At 38.2% G+C, this 14,498-nt stretch overlaps 1 protein-coding gene across 2 annotated transcripts; it reads right to left on the reverse strand.

The window, feature by feature from the left end:
* Positions 1-891: 891 nt before the first annotated feature.
* hspbap1 (hspb associated protein 1) lies at positions 892-14,479 on the reverse strand. 2 transcript variants are annotated; one of them, XM_044132803.1, is made up of 8 exons: positions 14,366-14,479; positions 12,700-12,911; positions 12,185-12,363; positions 10,813-10,949; positions 8,690-8,861; positions 6,464-6,553; positions 5,310-5,420; positions 892-1,993 (listed from the first exon to the last, which is right to left on the reverse strand). In XM_044132803.1, exons 1-8 carry the CDS (start codon positions 14,446-14,448, stop codon positions 1,511-1,513), a joined length of 1,467 nt encoding a protein of 488 aa, XP_043988738.1. In that variant the 5' UTR covers positions 14,449-14,479; the 3' UTR covers positions 892-1,510. The 2 variants fall into 2 exon arrangements, with proteins under 2 accessions (XP_043988738.1, XP_043988739.1); XM_044132804.1 differs by having other exon boundaries at positions 14,316-14,448.
* Between the last annotated feature and the right edge of the window lie 19 nt (positions 14,480-14,498).

Below are 14,498 nucleotides of genomic sequence, written 5' to 3' on the forward strand. Positions count from 1 at the left end.
ACATGTCATTTTCTCTTAAAAACATTAAAAAGGAAATCTATTTTAAAACTATTGGTGCTTCTGAATAAATAACACCAAGGAAAAGTTTAAGTAATTCAAAAATTGCATGATATTGAATCATTAAGTTTTATACACACCACTTAGGGATATCTAGCTTTTGAGGGAAATTTCAAGATTAATCTAAAATGCACTTTAACCTGGACAGGTGAACTTAATATGATCCTCTCTAAAACTTTGAATGCACATATTCAACTGTTCAATGATGTGGTACTTTTTGCCCAACTTCCTGTTGGAGAACAGGAAGTTGGTTAATTCACAACAAGGGTTTGATCCAGGACCTGACAAATTTCCTGGTTCAGTCAGAATCTGGATTTCAACGGTTAGCTGCCAGTTGCATAGTGCCGCACCCAAGGCTGTTATTAGAAAGTTTAGAGGAAGGAAAAAGTGCACAAGCAACATGCATTGTACACAGACTGGTATATTTCAAGTGATTACTTCTGTCTAATTGCAGCTTACAGCCAATGAAAACCCAAAATTGAGTTTCTGAAAAATGTAGAATTGTAGAAAAGGCCTAATATAAGAGTTTTTAAAACAAAAAGCCAACCTAGTGAAGGGTAACTCCCCTGTACGACACATTAGAAACGCTCAATGCTTTTCATGAGATTCCTTTTACACAAATTACTGCATCAATGCAGCATGCCATGGAGGTTTTAAGGAAGTCCAGACTGCTTCAACAGTGGTTTCTCATCTTTCTCTTGAAACACACCTAGTTTATTCTTTCTTTCAGTTTTTTCTTCCACTTAACTTCCCACATACAAGTGGGTACCGATTTTCATGAAGATCCTTGTTCTTCTGAAGGGTGTCGATTACTGTGTAAACCATAACATAACATTTCTGTTTTAGAAACCCTTTATTGCTCTGATGTGATATCTGAACTTTTCAATGACATTCTAGTTTACAGAAATGGACTTTTATGCAACGAACAACAAGTAAAATCAATTAAATCAGAAGTATAATACACTTTTGACGTAGAAGTCTGAAACATTTTGATCAGTTTCAGTCACTAACCCCACGTTCAGCTCTCATACATCCCGAAACCATTACGATCAGGAAGTCATGGAGGTTCAGGCCCAATTTTGTTTTACAACTAAATGACAACAAAACATCACAGAGAGAACAAATGCTTCCACCAGAGGAATATTATTCTGAATTATTTGTTGCATTAACATGCTAACTTGATCGAGGTGGTCTTTTTTCCTCTGCCGGGGCAGCTAAACCAGATTAGCATGTTCTGGATGACACAGGGAGGAAATGTCAGAGCCACTCGTCGGCATGACTCACCACATAATTGCGTTTACTCAAATTTGGAGTGTGCAGCGCGAGGATCCCAGAATGAGGGGACACATGAAAGGTGTCACATAACAGCAGGAAGCGAGCAGTTTGGTGCTGGAGATCCAAGTTCGACACCGAGCGCCTCCCGTCTGCGGCAGGTGAAGATTGAAGATTAAGATTAAAGATGGCCGCCTCCGTGCCGTTCCAGGAGAAGCTCTGTTACACGGCTCATGATGTCGGGATGGACCAGACAGTCTAACAGGTCGTTAGTGGTAATCAGCGAAGGTCCTGAGCCCTGATTATTCCCGCGGTCCGCCGCTAAATCACATGAGCTAAATTGAGTTAAATCAGCACCACATGTGTGTTTTCCCTTTGCGCCAGCAGAACCGTCCTCCTCGGGAGAGACGGCAGCGTCACAGGAGGAGTCTTCCGGAACCGTTTTCCCCGGTTCATCTTCCTGACTCTTTACAGGGATGAGATGTCGCCCGAACGGGAGTCGGACGGACGCAGGGACCTTGACCCCGTCTCCTCTGAGCTTTAGTCGTCCACATGAGTCCCGTTTGGCAGGCTGAGTGGCCCTCGGGTCTGGGCCCCTCTTCCTCTGAGCAGACACTGCCAGGTTAAGATACTGCATGTTTTCTTCATGGGAGAGCTTTTCTTCCTGGAAAATGTAAAAAAATAAAAAATAAAAATTTTTAATATTTAATGGTTTAAACTTCATAATGCTTTTAGGAAGATCTGCTAGTTTGCTGTAGGCCTACATTTCTTCAAAACATGGCCAGGATTTCAGCTAGTAATCAGACAAAACACTTTATTCAGTGTTGTGTGAAAATGTTTGAACCTGCTAGGCCTGTCACGATAGCAAATTTTGCTGAACGATTAATTGTCTCAAAAAACTATTGCGATAGACGATAGTATTGTTTGAAGACCTTTTTACACTGATTTAATGGAAATGACGTAATAATGCATGCGATTTCCTGCCAAAGATGGATGCACTTTATTTTCTAAAGAACACCCAACACTGGAACTGATAAACAAAATAAACAAAACAACCAAAAATAAAAATAAAATTGATTCTCAGTCTCCATTAACAAAAATGTACTTGAATAAAAACGAAATAACATAAAGCCAAAGTGTAAATAAATACTGCATTCAACCAAAAGAGTGCAAATTATGAAGTCTGTTTACCATGTTGCCCTCCAGTAATCATTAGATTTAAATAGAGAAGACGGGCACATCGACTACCTGATGCAATAAAACTTTGATCGTTCTAAGATTGTGGCTTGTGATCATCCTGTAGTGTGTGGTGTGTTACGGTAGATCGTTGTGGCGCTCCGATCTAAATCAGGGGTTTTCCCCGCTGGGATCGTTAACGCAGCCTGTTGAATGTGACAGGTAGCCAATCAGAAAGCGCAGATTCTCCTGCTTTCTGAGGGGAAATTACCGAGGGGAATCCCAAACAGCTGAAACGGCGCAACCCGAAGTCCAGCGGACATTGGAGATGATATGTGGAAACAACATTAATGTTTATAAAACATTTTGTACAAAGAATATAGAAACAACGAGGGGAGGAGTTGGAGCGGAATCGCTACGTTGATGAACCCGGTAACTTTTCAGCTGTTCTTCGTTAACGTGACATAAAAAGGTTCTAATGATTTTCATTCAGTCAGGACGTTACGCTGACACTAGAGCCACATGCGTTGCAGGTAGATTGTAGTAAAGAATTGATTAATGCCTGGTTTTAAAATTAGTTAACTGAACTTGTAGCCATTATGTTGTGCCCACTGTCGGCACATCGAACCCGATGGAACCGTTATACCCAGGATTTCTGTCGGCTAATGTGTGATCTCAGATTTTGAAAATGGGCCGACAATCGACCGACAGCACTAAGATGGTGTCGTGTGCGCTGGGCATTACACTAAGGAAATGAGGAAGGGAGGATCAGTGGAGAGCACCGGAGTTGAGCCTCTTTTCATTTAGCGTCATCAACAGAAAGAGAAAAAGGCTGGAAGAGACGATAACGGCGATAATTAAAATGACGTAGATAGTTTTAATTTATCGTACGATTAATCGATTTTTCGTTTATCGTGACAGGCCTAGAACCTGCAAAAACTTTACACCAGCGACAGTAAATGGAAGAAATGAAACGGCACAAATGGCTCTTCTAACTCCAGGAAGGACTCAGATGCAGTGTCTCGCAAAAGTATTCACCCCCCCGTTTTGTCATATTTATTGGCATTTTATGTGTTGATCAATGGAAAACAATACATTAAACATGGTTTGGTCTAGGACTTAAACAATTAGTTGTGACGTATCAATAATTGAAATAATAACGGTGAACTAGTTTTGTAATTGAATGATTGTTAATAAGCGTGTACAGACTGAAAAAAATGAAAGAAGAAGTTACTGAAAGCAGAAATTAAGCCAAAAGTGTATAAACAAAATATACTTTTTGCATTTAAGATACAAAAAAGCTCCACTTATAAATTTGTCCTACCCTGAACTGGCATAGTTTTAGCTTCACCTGGTTCAAATTTAGTAAAAAAATCTCCTTCTAAGCACCTTTTGATATTTCATTATTAATTGGTTAAAAAATAAAAAAACTCAACAATTCAGAGCTATCCTCAAGTCAAACAGAAAGGGCTGAGCTTCTCACAGGTTGATGTTGGAAGTTTTTATTTTGCTGATAGAGTGTACATTAAAGGAATGCTGTCATTGCATTTCAAGCAATAACATTCTCATTTTCTTACTTAAAAAAGAAAATGAAGTATTTGTTCATGCGCATCTTTAATTTCTAAAGTTACATAGAAAGCCTAAAATGGTTAAATAAAAAATCTGCAGACTTTGCCAATTTGTTTTATTCGATTATTTGAATTATTTGAATACATCATTTGAATTATCGATAGACTAATCATTAGCTAAAATAATAGTTAGATGCAGCCCTACTTTCAACTAGAAACAAAAATCTGAAAAGTGCAACATGAATTTGTATTCACACATTGGGAGCTGGATATATTTAGATTACATTACACACACGCCAACTTTATTTATAATTATGTGACTTCTGAATGCAACTGGCTGTAATGAATCTTATCCAGAGGCATCGGGGTAAAATTAAAATTAGCTAAATTAAATTAAAAGCATGGAAAAGAGAAAAGAAAAAGAAAACCACTTTAGCAGCGCTTTGTGTTAGTGTTTCATATAAAATCCCAATAAAAAGAGCTGTTTTGGCAGTATGTGTGGAATGTACAGCTGGTTTTATTAGTGTCAGCATAGATGAAAAAACCCCCCCAAAAAACTGATTCTCTTACACAGTTATTCTGGCTGAGCTATTAAACTTCACTGTACAACAATACACACATCCTGTGTCCTCTGGGATGCTCCTGCTCATCTCGGCATTTTCAGAAGAGCTGTGGTCTCTCTATGCACACTGTGGTCTCAGTGGGAGGAGCAGCTTAAAAACACTAACTACATAATGTTCTAGAGGTGGGATAACAGAATTTTCATGAGGTACTAAGAGAGAGAAAAAGGGGAAAAATGTGTCTGGTAGTCCCAAAAAGGAACACTAGACGGCAACCAAGATAAGACAGACCCGGAAAAAGTTTCCCTTAAAGGTCCTGATGATTCGTATCTGACTGCAGACTGCATGGAGACTTAAAAACTATTAGATGTTTTCTCCAGAGATAGTGATTTTTTAGCACATTTTTTGTTAGATGAAAATAAGGATGCTTAAATGGGAATAATACCATCTTACATTTTTATTTCTGTCTGATTTAAAATGGCTGCTGCTTTCAAAGAACTTGACGCACATTTTGCTATTTTATGTTTTTCCATCCTTAGTGAAGGAAGTAATAAAAAAAAAGAAAAACGTGTCAGTATTTGGAAACTGGATTTTTAAATCCATCACTTTACTTTTTATTTTATCTTGGATTATGAGGTGCTTCAAATATTTTTTCGTGGTGGCACGTATTTGTTACCTCGGTGGGGTTCAGCCAGGCGTCGGCGTTGTCGCCACTCGGAGCACTTTTCATCGCACACACAACCGTCCTGGTCACGGCTTCGCTGACCCGAGCTGCGTCGTCCACTTCCTGTGCAGAAACAGAGAGACAAACGTAAGCAAAATCCCACCAACATTTATTATAATTTTGACCTTTGATGCAGACAGTTTCATCGTGTTTGTGACCTCTCAGGGAAAATGATTCGAAATTTGCTTCTGTTTTCATTGACAGAATTAAATGCCTCCAATCAAACACATTATACAATAGACAGAGATAATCTGAGTAAATATAGAAAGCAGTTTTCTAATGATTTTAATTATAAGGCAAAAGAGGTATAAATCAACTTTACCCCATTTGTAAACATATTTGCTAAAGAGAGATGAATACGGAAGCAACTCGGATGATAAAAGTGATTTTATCAATTATTCAAATTTTTTCTTTTTGATTTTTTTCCCCACCAAAGCACTTCTGAAGCTTCGCCAGCCCGCCCACGGCCGCCATCTTGTTAGACAAGCGTGTTTTACAGCTTCTAATTATTTGGAATATAAATTCAGGTCAACTCAGAGAAGGGTTGACTAAAAGACAAGTCAGTTTTTGACAATATTTTCTGTCATTTGTAATTTCTTTTTAAGTAAAGGAAGTGACAAAAACAAAAAATGATTAAAATCGTAAATCAAATTTGGTATGAAAACAAAAAAAAAGATTTTATTTTTAAGCCAAATCTCCCAGCCCTGAAGCAAGCAAGGAAGAAAAGACAAGAAAGCTCACAGAAGAGTGTGAGGAAAGACAGGACACGACATTTAGACCATGGGAACAAAGTTCATGTATTGTTCCACGATCAATATTAAAACTTCAGAGTTTTCCACACTGCACACAGGAACCCTGTTACTTGTATATTGTAAGATAATGACGCCATTTTGTAAATTTCAGCTATTTAATTAGAGAAAATCACAACATTTACCTTCTTTTCCCACACCTACAGACCTACAACACAATCAAATCAAATTCCTCACTTTCCCAGACTCCAAAGGAACCCAGTTTAAAAACCCCAGAGCGCCTGGGCTATTTAGAGCGTTGTTTCAGGAATGTTTTAGGTGAAGAACACAGGATGAAGGAGAGACGTGACGGGGTACCGGTTCCAGCTCGATCCAGGAGTTGACGCTGACGGTGATGGGATCTATTGACTCCACATAGTGCCACCAGTGCATCGGGACATAAAGCACCTGGTCACAGGTGATAAGAGAGAGAGAGGAAAAAAGCCAATTTAATTGATCAAGAATTCAATGGCAGCAATTAGTTTCTAAATTTCTGTTTTCCAAAGATAAAATGTTACTAAGTACGCAGATAATCCAGCAGATGGCAGCAACAACCAAAACCCTGTCGGTTAGCGTCCATCAATTCATAAGGCGACTATTAAAAAAAACAACAACAAAAAAACAATGCAGAAGGTTTATTGATTTCAGTCCAGGAGAGATAGAGACCAACGGCCTTTCCTTCCATGTCAACAAGTCATTTCTAAATGTAGATAAAACAAAAACTGTCCGCAGGATCCAAAGATTACTTATTATGCGAGCTGCAGCAGAAAACGCAAGGAGGCCAATGAAATCGATGGTTAAAGGTGCAAAGGTCAGGAATGCCACACCGACTCGTTCAGGACTTGTTTATGGAAAAATGTACCTTGATAATATTTTTCCAGAAAAAAGAAAAACAGGGATTCTGATGAAACCTATTTAGGTCATCTTTCTGAGAAGAGATTTTGAATGAAGCAGATAACAGTGACTTCAGCTTATGAATCAACTCGCATCAACATGCAGGCAGGTTTTTCTAAAGGTTGAGGATACAAAGGACTGATTTCTTTGTTTCCTGAGTAAAAAAAAAAGAAAGTGAGAAACAGGATGACGAAGGGCAAGTAAAGGAAAAAAGGAACTGTTCGGTGAGAAAGAGGAAACGTTAATGCTCCTAACCCCCCAGAGTTTACCACAGCTCTGCTGTACTTTAGAGCTCATCTTTATCTGAAGTGGGAAGTTAAGTCAATTGTCACTCGACCTGCTGACCTGGACTTAACCCTGATTTCTTCCCCCCACCCGAACACATAATCCAAAGAGATGATGAGGTTTACCTTTACAAAGCAATGAGCTCTTGCTTTCTTTAACATAAAATCCCAAAATCACCCAAAGGTGAAGCAGAGCCACAACAAACTGTAATTTCATACAGAGGAGAGACACATAGAGAAATCAAATCTGTTTTATTATTTTCAAATTTCTATTTAATTTTTTTCCCCCCAATTTCCACTTTTACTGTGTTAATTTTTTTCTGAGTTCCATTTTAATATCACGGGATAAATGTCTTGTTATAAGTGGAATAATCTGCCAGTGGAACTAGAACGTTTTCCATCAACATTAAGGAATTATTGATTTAAAATTAGCTCCGATATCTTGCTGAAAAGTGACTTCTAAGCTAGGTTTGTCTTATTTCAAATGTAGTAAGATATTGGCACTAGAAACTAGACCAAGAGTACTTTGCAAAATTGGAGTCTTTTTTGCAATGATAAAAATACAGGACAGCACCTGGATGACAGGAAAACACACATCCAGAGCTACTGTACAATGGAAATGTTTAGAACAAGCCATCTTTCACAAAGGCCCAAAGTCCAGATCTAATTAAAAATCGGTGTGAAAACCTGAAATCCTGACGTTCACAGATGTGCTTCAAAACAAAAAATAGCAGCTGTGATTGCAGGAAGGTAAGGTTAAGGTCCAATTTATTAACTCAGTGGTGCTGAATACGTATGATCTCAACACCTGCTTTGATCTTTTTTCCTACACAGTTTTGATAAAGAATGTTTCTCTTTCTCCCCTCTTCGCAAAGACACGCTTCTTTGTGCTTGTCTATCACATAAACACAATAAATCCATTGTTTTTCTTTTGAGTTGGCTTTGGTATGAGAAGGAAAAATATTTCAGGGGGTGTGAATACTTTTGCTATAAAACCGTATGAGAAGTACTCTGTCTGTTTGGATAACCTACTAGAATATACATTTTCTAAACTGTTTTAAAAGATTAGATAAAAGTTTGGAAAACTTCACTTTTTCCACAGGTTACAAAAGGACTTTTTAAGATGCAAGTACCGCACAAAGAAGGTTGCAAAAGCCTGAATTTCATAGAAAGTGGCCATCGATTCATCAGTCAACATGACAAAAAGGAAGTAAGGAAGATTTAATTTGGCCATGAAAAAGAGTCTTTAATTAAATTTAAAGATAAATCAATCCAAGCCTTTGTTTGTGCGTCCTGGATCAATAAACTCATCAAGTAGTGTCATCTTTGAAATTAGATTGCATTTTTAACCTTGTCACATTCTGACCTGGCCGGGCTCCAGAGTCACTGTGTGGGCCCTGGCCCCCTGGAACTGCGGGAACTTCCTCAGGTCTGGATGGAGAACGTGGACCTGGCTGAAGACACTGGACTCCTCGTAGGGAATGCGGGTCGGGTAAAGCTTTGCTGAGTCCTCTGGAGAGAACAGATGCCAGCGTTTCCTGCAGAGAAGGGACACTATTTCAATCAGAATCCAATCTGTTACACTGTATTCTTGCCACTTAAAGAAAAAGGAAAAAGCAGTAAAAGAAAGCTGAAGTTTCTAAAAACCCAAACCCGATCCAAATTCCAACTCTGCTGTTATTCTCAGCTGCAAACCCATCAGTCACAAACAATCTTTTCTAACCTAAAACCTAAATTACATTCCCTCTATAGATTGTTTAAAAACTTTTTTTTATTTCCTGTTGATCTGATCTAGCAGAAGGCCAAATGTCATGATATCAATCAACACCGTTGTATTTTCATAGATCAGCAAAGTCAAAAGACTGCTGGAGCGGCACTTCATTCCTTCAGAGATCGATACCAAATAAAGGAACCTGAGACCCAATTACAAGCTGTGAGACACAATTGTTGCTCCCTGAGTGGCCGCCAAAGTGAGATAACGCAGAACTTTTCCTTTTCATTTCTTGTCTCGCTCTGCCCCGTTATTGTGACTCGCCTCGTCGTCTGCTCTTTTCTGCTCCTCTGGAGAGCAGAGGGACAAATTAAATCCTTTCCAGAGGGCAGAGGACGGATCGCGCCAAGTGTCAGCAGCCGCGGTGGTTTTCACGTTGAGTGTTGTGGAAGAGTTGGACACTTAAGAGGCTGAAAACTTTCACATGAGAAATCCTGCTCAGCTAAAAGTCCTGTCGGTTAAATTTAAGTGTGACATTGTTTCAGATTTAAACGGCAGGGATTGGTTTAAACCAGTGTGGGGCGCTGCACGGGGAGGGGGACGAGTGGTATGGGTGAATGAAAAAACAAAAAACAGTTCCATAAAAGTGTTTCACTGTAAAGATGGTTTGTACGGTAGTTTGTTTTGTTGCAACCTGAAGTGTGAAATAAACTTCAGTGGAGTTTGAAAACAAAATACGTGTATAGGTTAATGTCTGGTTGAACGATGTGTCTACCCAGTTGATTTTTTTCTTCTTCATTTTTGGGTGGGATGTTATTGTAATCCATAGGAGGGTCCAGAAAATCTTTGAGAACCACTGGTTTAAACACACCCATTAAATTCAGCTTAATAAAAACTAATACGTAAAAAAAAAAAAAATTACTAGTATCAGCCGATACCAATGTTAATGCGGATATATCATGCATCGACAGAAAATGAAATTGTTGTGCATGATTACATTTTTAAACATTCCTTCTGTGTTTGTTCTGTTTATGTCTTCTTCAGCATGAATTACTACAAGGTTAAATTTTTTTTTTTTACAAGAAAATGAATGGAAGAATATTCTAAATATAGATGAACTTAATGTTTAAAATAACCCGGACCGAATTGCATCTTTTAAATTGGCTACAGCTTTTGCTGAAATGTGAACAACAAAACATGAGAGAAACGCCATGATCAGTGATGTGGCTCATCTGAAGAGTTCATAAATTTTGTCAGAATCAAAATTCCAGAGTTTTCATAATTTTCCTCCTGACTAATTTAAAATGTAAACCATAAAACTCACTATAGCACAGCGGTACCAACTCCTGTGCCAGAGAAGTAGCTATTGACCTGGCCTAAAGGTTGCTAGAGGTCAAATGCATGATGGGCAGATAATGAAGCTAATTTCTTTGATTGATGTAGGATGCGTCCAATGTGAATTTGATGTAGCGCGCAGTAGTAATGTACCCACAGCAGTTTTGTTCTTTCTAAAACAATGTTTTTGATGGTTGTTTTTTCTTTGCCAACTCATTTTTAGACTGATAATTGAATCATTTTTTAAAAATTGGCCTGTTAATTATTTGATTCATTAATACCAAACAACTTTTATTTATTTATTACCTTTTATTAATTCATGCCCCTGTAGCTCAAAAACAAAAGCAGGAAAAGTAAACTTTTGGGGGCTCGTCCAGGATATAGCTGAAGAGCTCATCTTGTGTCATTTTTTTTTTGTGATGTGTTCAGGTGTTCCTTCTTACCGTCCTTGAACCTGCAGCACCAGGTTACAACCATAGGTGTCCAAATGGCATGGCGTGTTAGCCCCTTTTGTGCCAATCCACAGAGTGCTCTCCTTCCCGTCACGTCCCTCAAAGCCAAACTCAGACCATTTTACATCCTGGAATAAACAGCAATTATTTATTCCTTTCAAAACAGTGTTGAAAATATAACAACATTTAGTCTATAATTATTTTGAAAATATTGAAACAAGGCTCATGTCACCAGAGTTACAACCTTGCCATCTCATTGCTTATTTATAACAAATGAGATGGCATTGAGATTGTGTAAGATTTATAATCTTACACCATTAGCTGCAGTGACAGAGCACATATACAGTAACAAATGAAGTTGTCCAAGCAGAAAAAGTAAACATAAGATTGGTAATTGTTTCTAGAAAAACTGCCTCATCAGTTACATACTGCCAATGCAAAAATACTAAATCCCACAAGGTCCCAGAATAATGAAGTCATTATTCTATATGAAAGCAGCTGGACATGACAGACTGGTCATTTTAGCCTTGAGGAAACCTTCCTCCCAGCACCATGATGCTCTTAAGCCCATGTCTGCTTGCCTCATAGCCATAAATGTCAGTAGATAATAATTGCAGGTGGATGCCCAGTAACAGTTTACCACACAGACTAAAAAATTTACTAAATTCCAGGACATTGCTAAAAAAAGATGAAGCGACACTTGTGTAATTGTTGAGCAGAGGATGAGTCAGTTAGTTAATAAAAAGCTGCTGGTGCAGCTTTATATTAAAGACAAATGTAAAATGTCAAACAAGAGGCTCAAATTAAATGCAAGATGGGAACTGCTATTTTGGGTTTTAAGGCTGTGTTTTTAACAGAATGTTTAATATTTGAATTGTTGAACATTACAATCTCTTCCACAAAGTTTGGCAGGTGGAAGTGAGCAGCAAATTTTGATTTATTATTACATTAAATTAAATTAAATTATGAGTTAAGATATCTGAGGAGTGTGCAAATTAGTTGAGACTAAAATAAAAAAGAGACCAAGAACCAATCATTTGTTACATCATTCAGAGTTTTAGGACTTATGTTCTGTTCCTCTCAGCTCAACCAAAAGGTTTTTTTTTTTGTTTTTTTTTTTGGATTTAGGCCTAAAATCATAAAAAATCCAGATCTGGATCTGGTGATCCATTTCAGCATTAATTTGGCCACATCCTTTGAAACATTATCCTGCTAAAAGTTGCAATAACAAGCTGTTTTCTATTTACTAGTTGAGTCCACCAGATTTTTTTTTAAATCAAAATCTCAATGTGTTCCATGGCGATACTATATCCAATAGCGTCCAAATACCCAAGGGACACAAAAAGCAGGGCATTACGGTTACCTCAAACATGGAAGGTTGATCGTGAAACAGCGTGGTGATGTACTTGTAGTCAGCATAAGCCCAATACTCTGAACAGGGGTATTCAGAGAAAGACCCCACATCGGTCTGATGCTGAGTCCAGCGCAGCAACTCAGTCACTGTGGCCTCGATGTACGAACACTGAGTCTCAAACAGAGGAGCTACAAAGAGGGAGGGAAAAACAAGAGAGTTTGGAGCTAAGAACTTCAGTCCTATTCATAATCCCTTTGTTTTAAAACATTTTAAATTAATTATTTCAACAGACAAAAAACCTACAACACATTTTTAGAAGCCCTTTAGTCTTTTTTCAATATTTTCTAATGGTTTTCTTTCCATCTGCATTTTAAACATCAATTCATAAACAGCTTTAACCTGGTGAGAGCCAGAGGAGGCTCACTGTAGCTTGAGGTCTAATTTCTTGCTAAACATGTATCCTAGATGATTTATTACAGAGGAGCGAAGCCTTCCCTCTGGAGGGATTCATCATCTGTTCTTACCGTTTGTTGCCTCTCTCCTTCCGAGTCTGAATCGGATCAGCCTGTCTTGGAGGCAGCCTGACAGATGCTGTGCAGTCCAGTGCAGGACAGGCCAGCCCTGGGTCATGTTCAGGAAAACTGCAGGATGCTGCAAATGGTCCAAAATCCATCTGGTCTCCTCTGGGCTGAAGGGTTTAATGGGGGTCACGGCAGCCATTGCCTGAGGGTCCACGCTGTTCACAGGTTGCAACATGGGAATAAGATACGGTATTAGCAGAGTGAGCGTTTAATATTATTGTGGCAAACACAGATGGCATGCAGAAGGTAGAGAATGATGTCTTCTTTTTTGAGGCATACAGCAAGTGGAAAATTAAAGGAAGCAATGATAATTCGACTCATTATGAGATTACGATATATTCTGTAAAATGTATCTCTATGTTTCCAATACAGTTTATTTAGATTACTAATAAATTCACTTGACTTTTGAATCCGATGATAAATAGACTGGTCTGGGTTTATTAAATGCAGTTTTCAGTCATTTGGGTGTCATTGATTTGTTTGGTCTTTGCCCTAATTTTTTCTTTGCATTTTTAATCTCCACTAACAACTATGGTATTTTATAAGCATAAAATAGAAAGACTTGTAATTCCTTCCCTGGTCTTTTTGTTTAAAAACTTTGCATAACATACTATTAATGTTCGTTTTGGTTCTTCTTCCTCTGTGGGTTAATAGACTCGACAGATTCTAACCTCAAATAAACTAAAATAACTCAGAAAACCCAGCTGCTGGTAGATACACTTTACCGTAAAATAACCTTATTTCCCAACATAAAACTACTTTTAAATAAAAAGCAAAACCACCATTTGGTGTGCATCAGCTAACAGGCAGCCCCTTTGAGTATCCAAAAACCTGGGTACGAAATTATCAAGAGATTTCTGAAATTAGAGCAAAGACGATGACATTCATCCTGTATGACCACAAAACCTTTACATAAACTGTCAGGCAGAGTGGTGGGGCGAGGGTGGTGGGATGATGTGTTTCTTAGCAACAAAAAGTCTTGACTAAAAAAAAAAAAAAAGAAATCTTCTGCATATTAATGCTATTTTTATATTATGTAAAATGTAAGAAGATCTGAAGAAGATTTGTTTGGATAACCTGTTGATTTTTAAAAATATAATGGTACTATTTAATCACATCCTTGTTAGGTCTGGTCACAATAACTGCCAGGTTTGTCATTTTATATCTGTTTTGAAGGTCGTTCCTGTTTAATGACTTTTTGTTCTCTGGGACGTGTTTGGTGTGTTTTGAAAGCAATTTCCCGGCAAAACTATTAAAATTGAATCTTGCTGAGAAGCTAAAGCTAATTTTGAACTTCCGCACTGAATGCTAATGAACTGTAATGAGACAACAGCGGGAACCCTACAACTTATTAACATTGTCTTTTGCTTTTAGTATACTTGCTGAACGGGACTGTACATTTGTTGAAAAATAAAAACGGAACTAATGATGTTAGCTGCCTTATGTTTTTTTCTGTAAGCATAGATTCATGTTTTCCGTTTAACAGTGAGATTTCCAAGTAAACTCAGCTCTAGCTAGCTTCGTGGAGACGTATGTATCTGTGGAAAAGCCACACTCACCTATCCCTACACGTGCAGAGGAACTTCTGGCGGATGTAAACAAAATTCACATGACACAGCGCGCTCTCAATTTACATTTGGTACTTTCTGACATGTAACTGCTCCATTTTGGCTCTTTTTTCGGCTTCGACATCCTCAGTAAAGCTCGCGTGTAAGCTGTCCCGTAATGGCGGCGGTAGCACA

The sequence above is a fragment of the Gambusia affinis genome, linkage group LG11 (genome assembly GCF_019740435.1).
Source record: "Gambusia affinis linkage group LG11, SWU_Gaff_1.0, whole genome shotgun sequence".
Classification (NCBI taxonomy): domain Eukaryota; kingdom Metazoa; phylum Chordata; class Actinopteri; order Cyprinodontiformes; family Poeciliidae; genus Gambusia; species Gambusia affinis.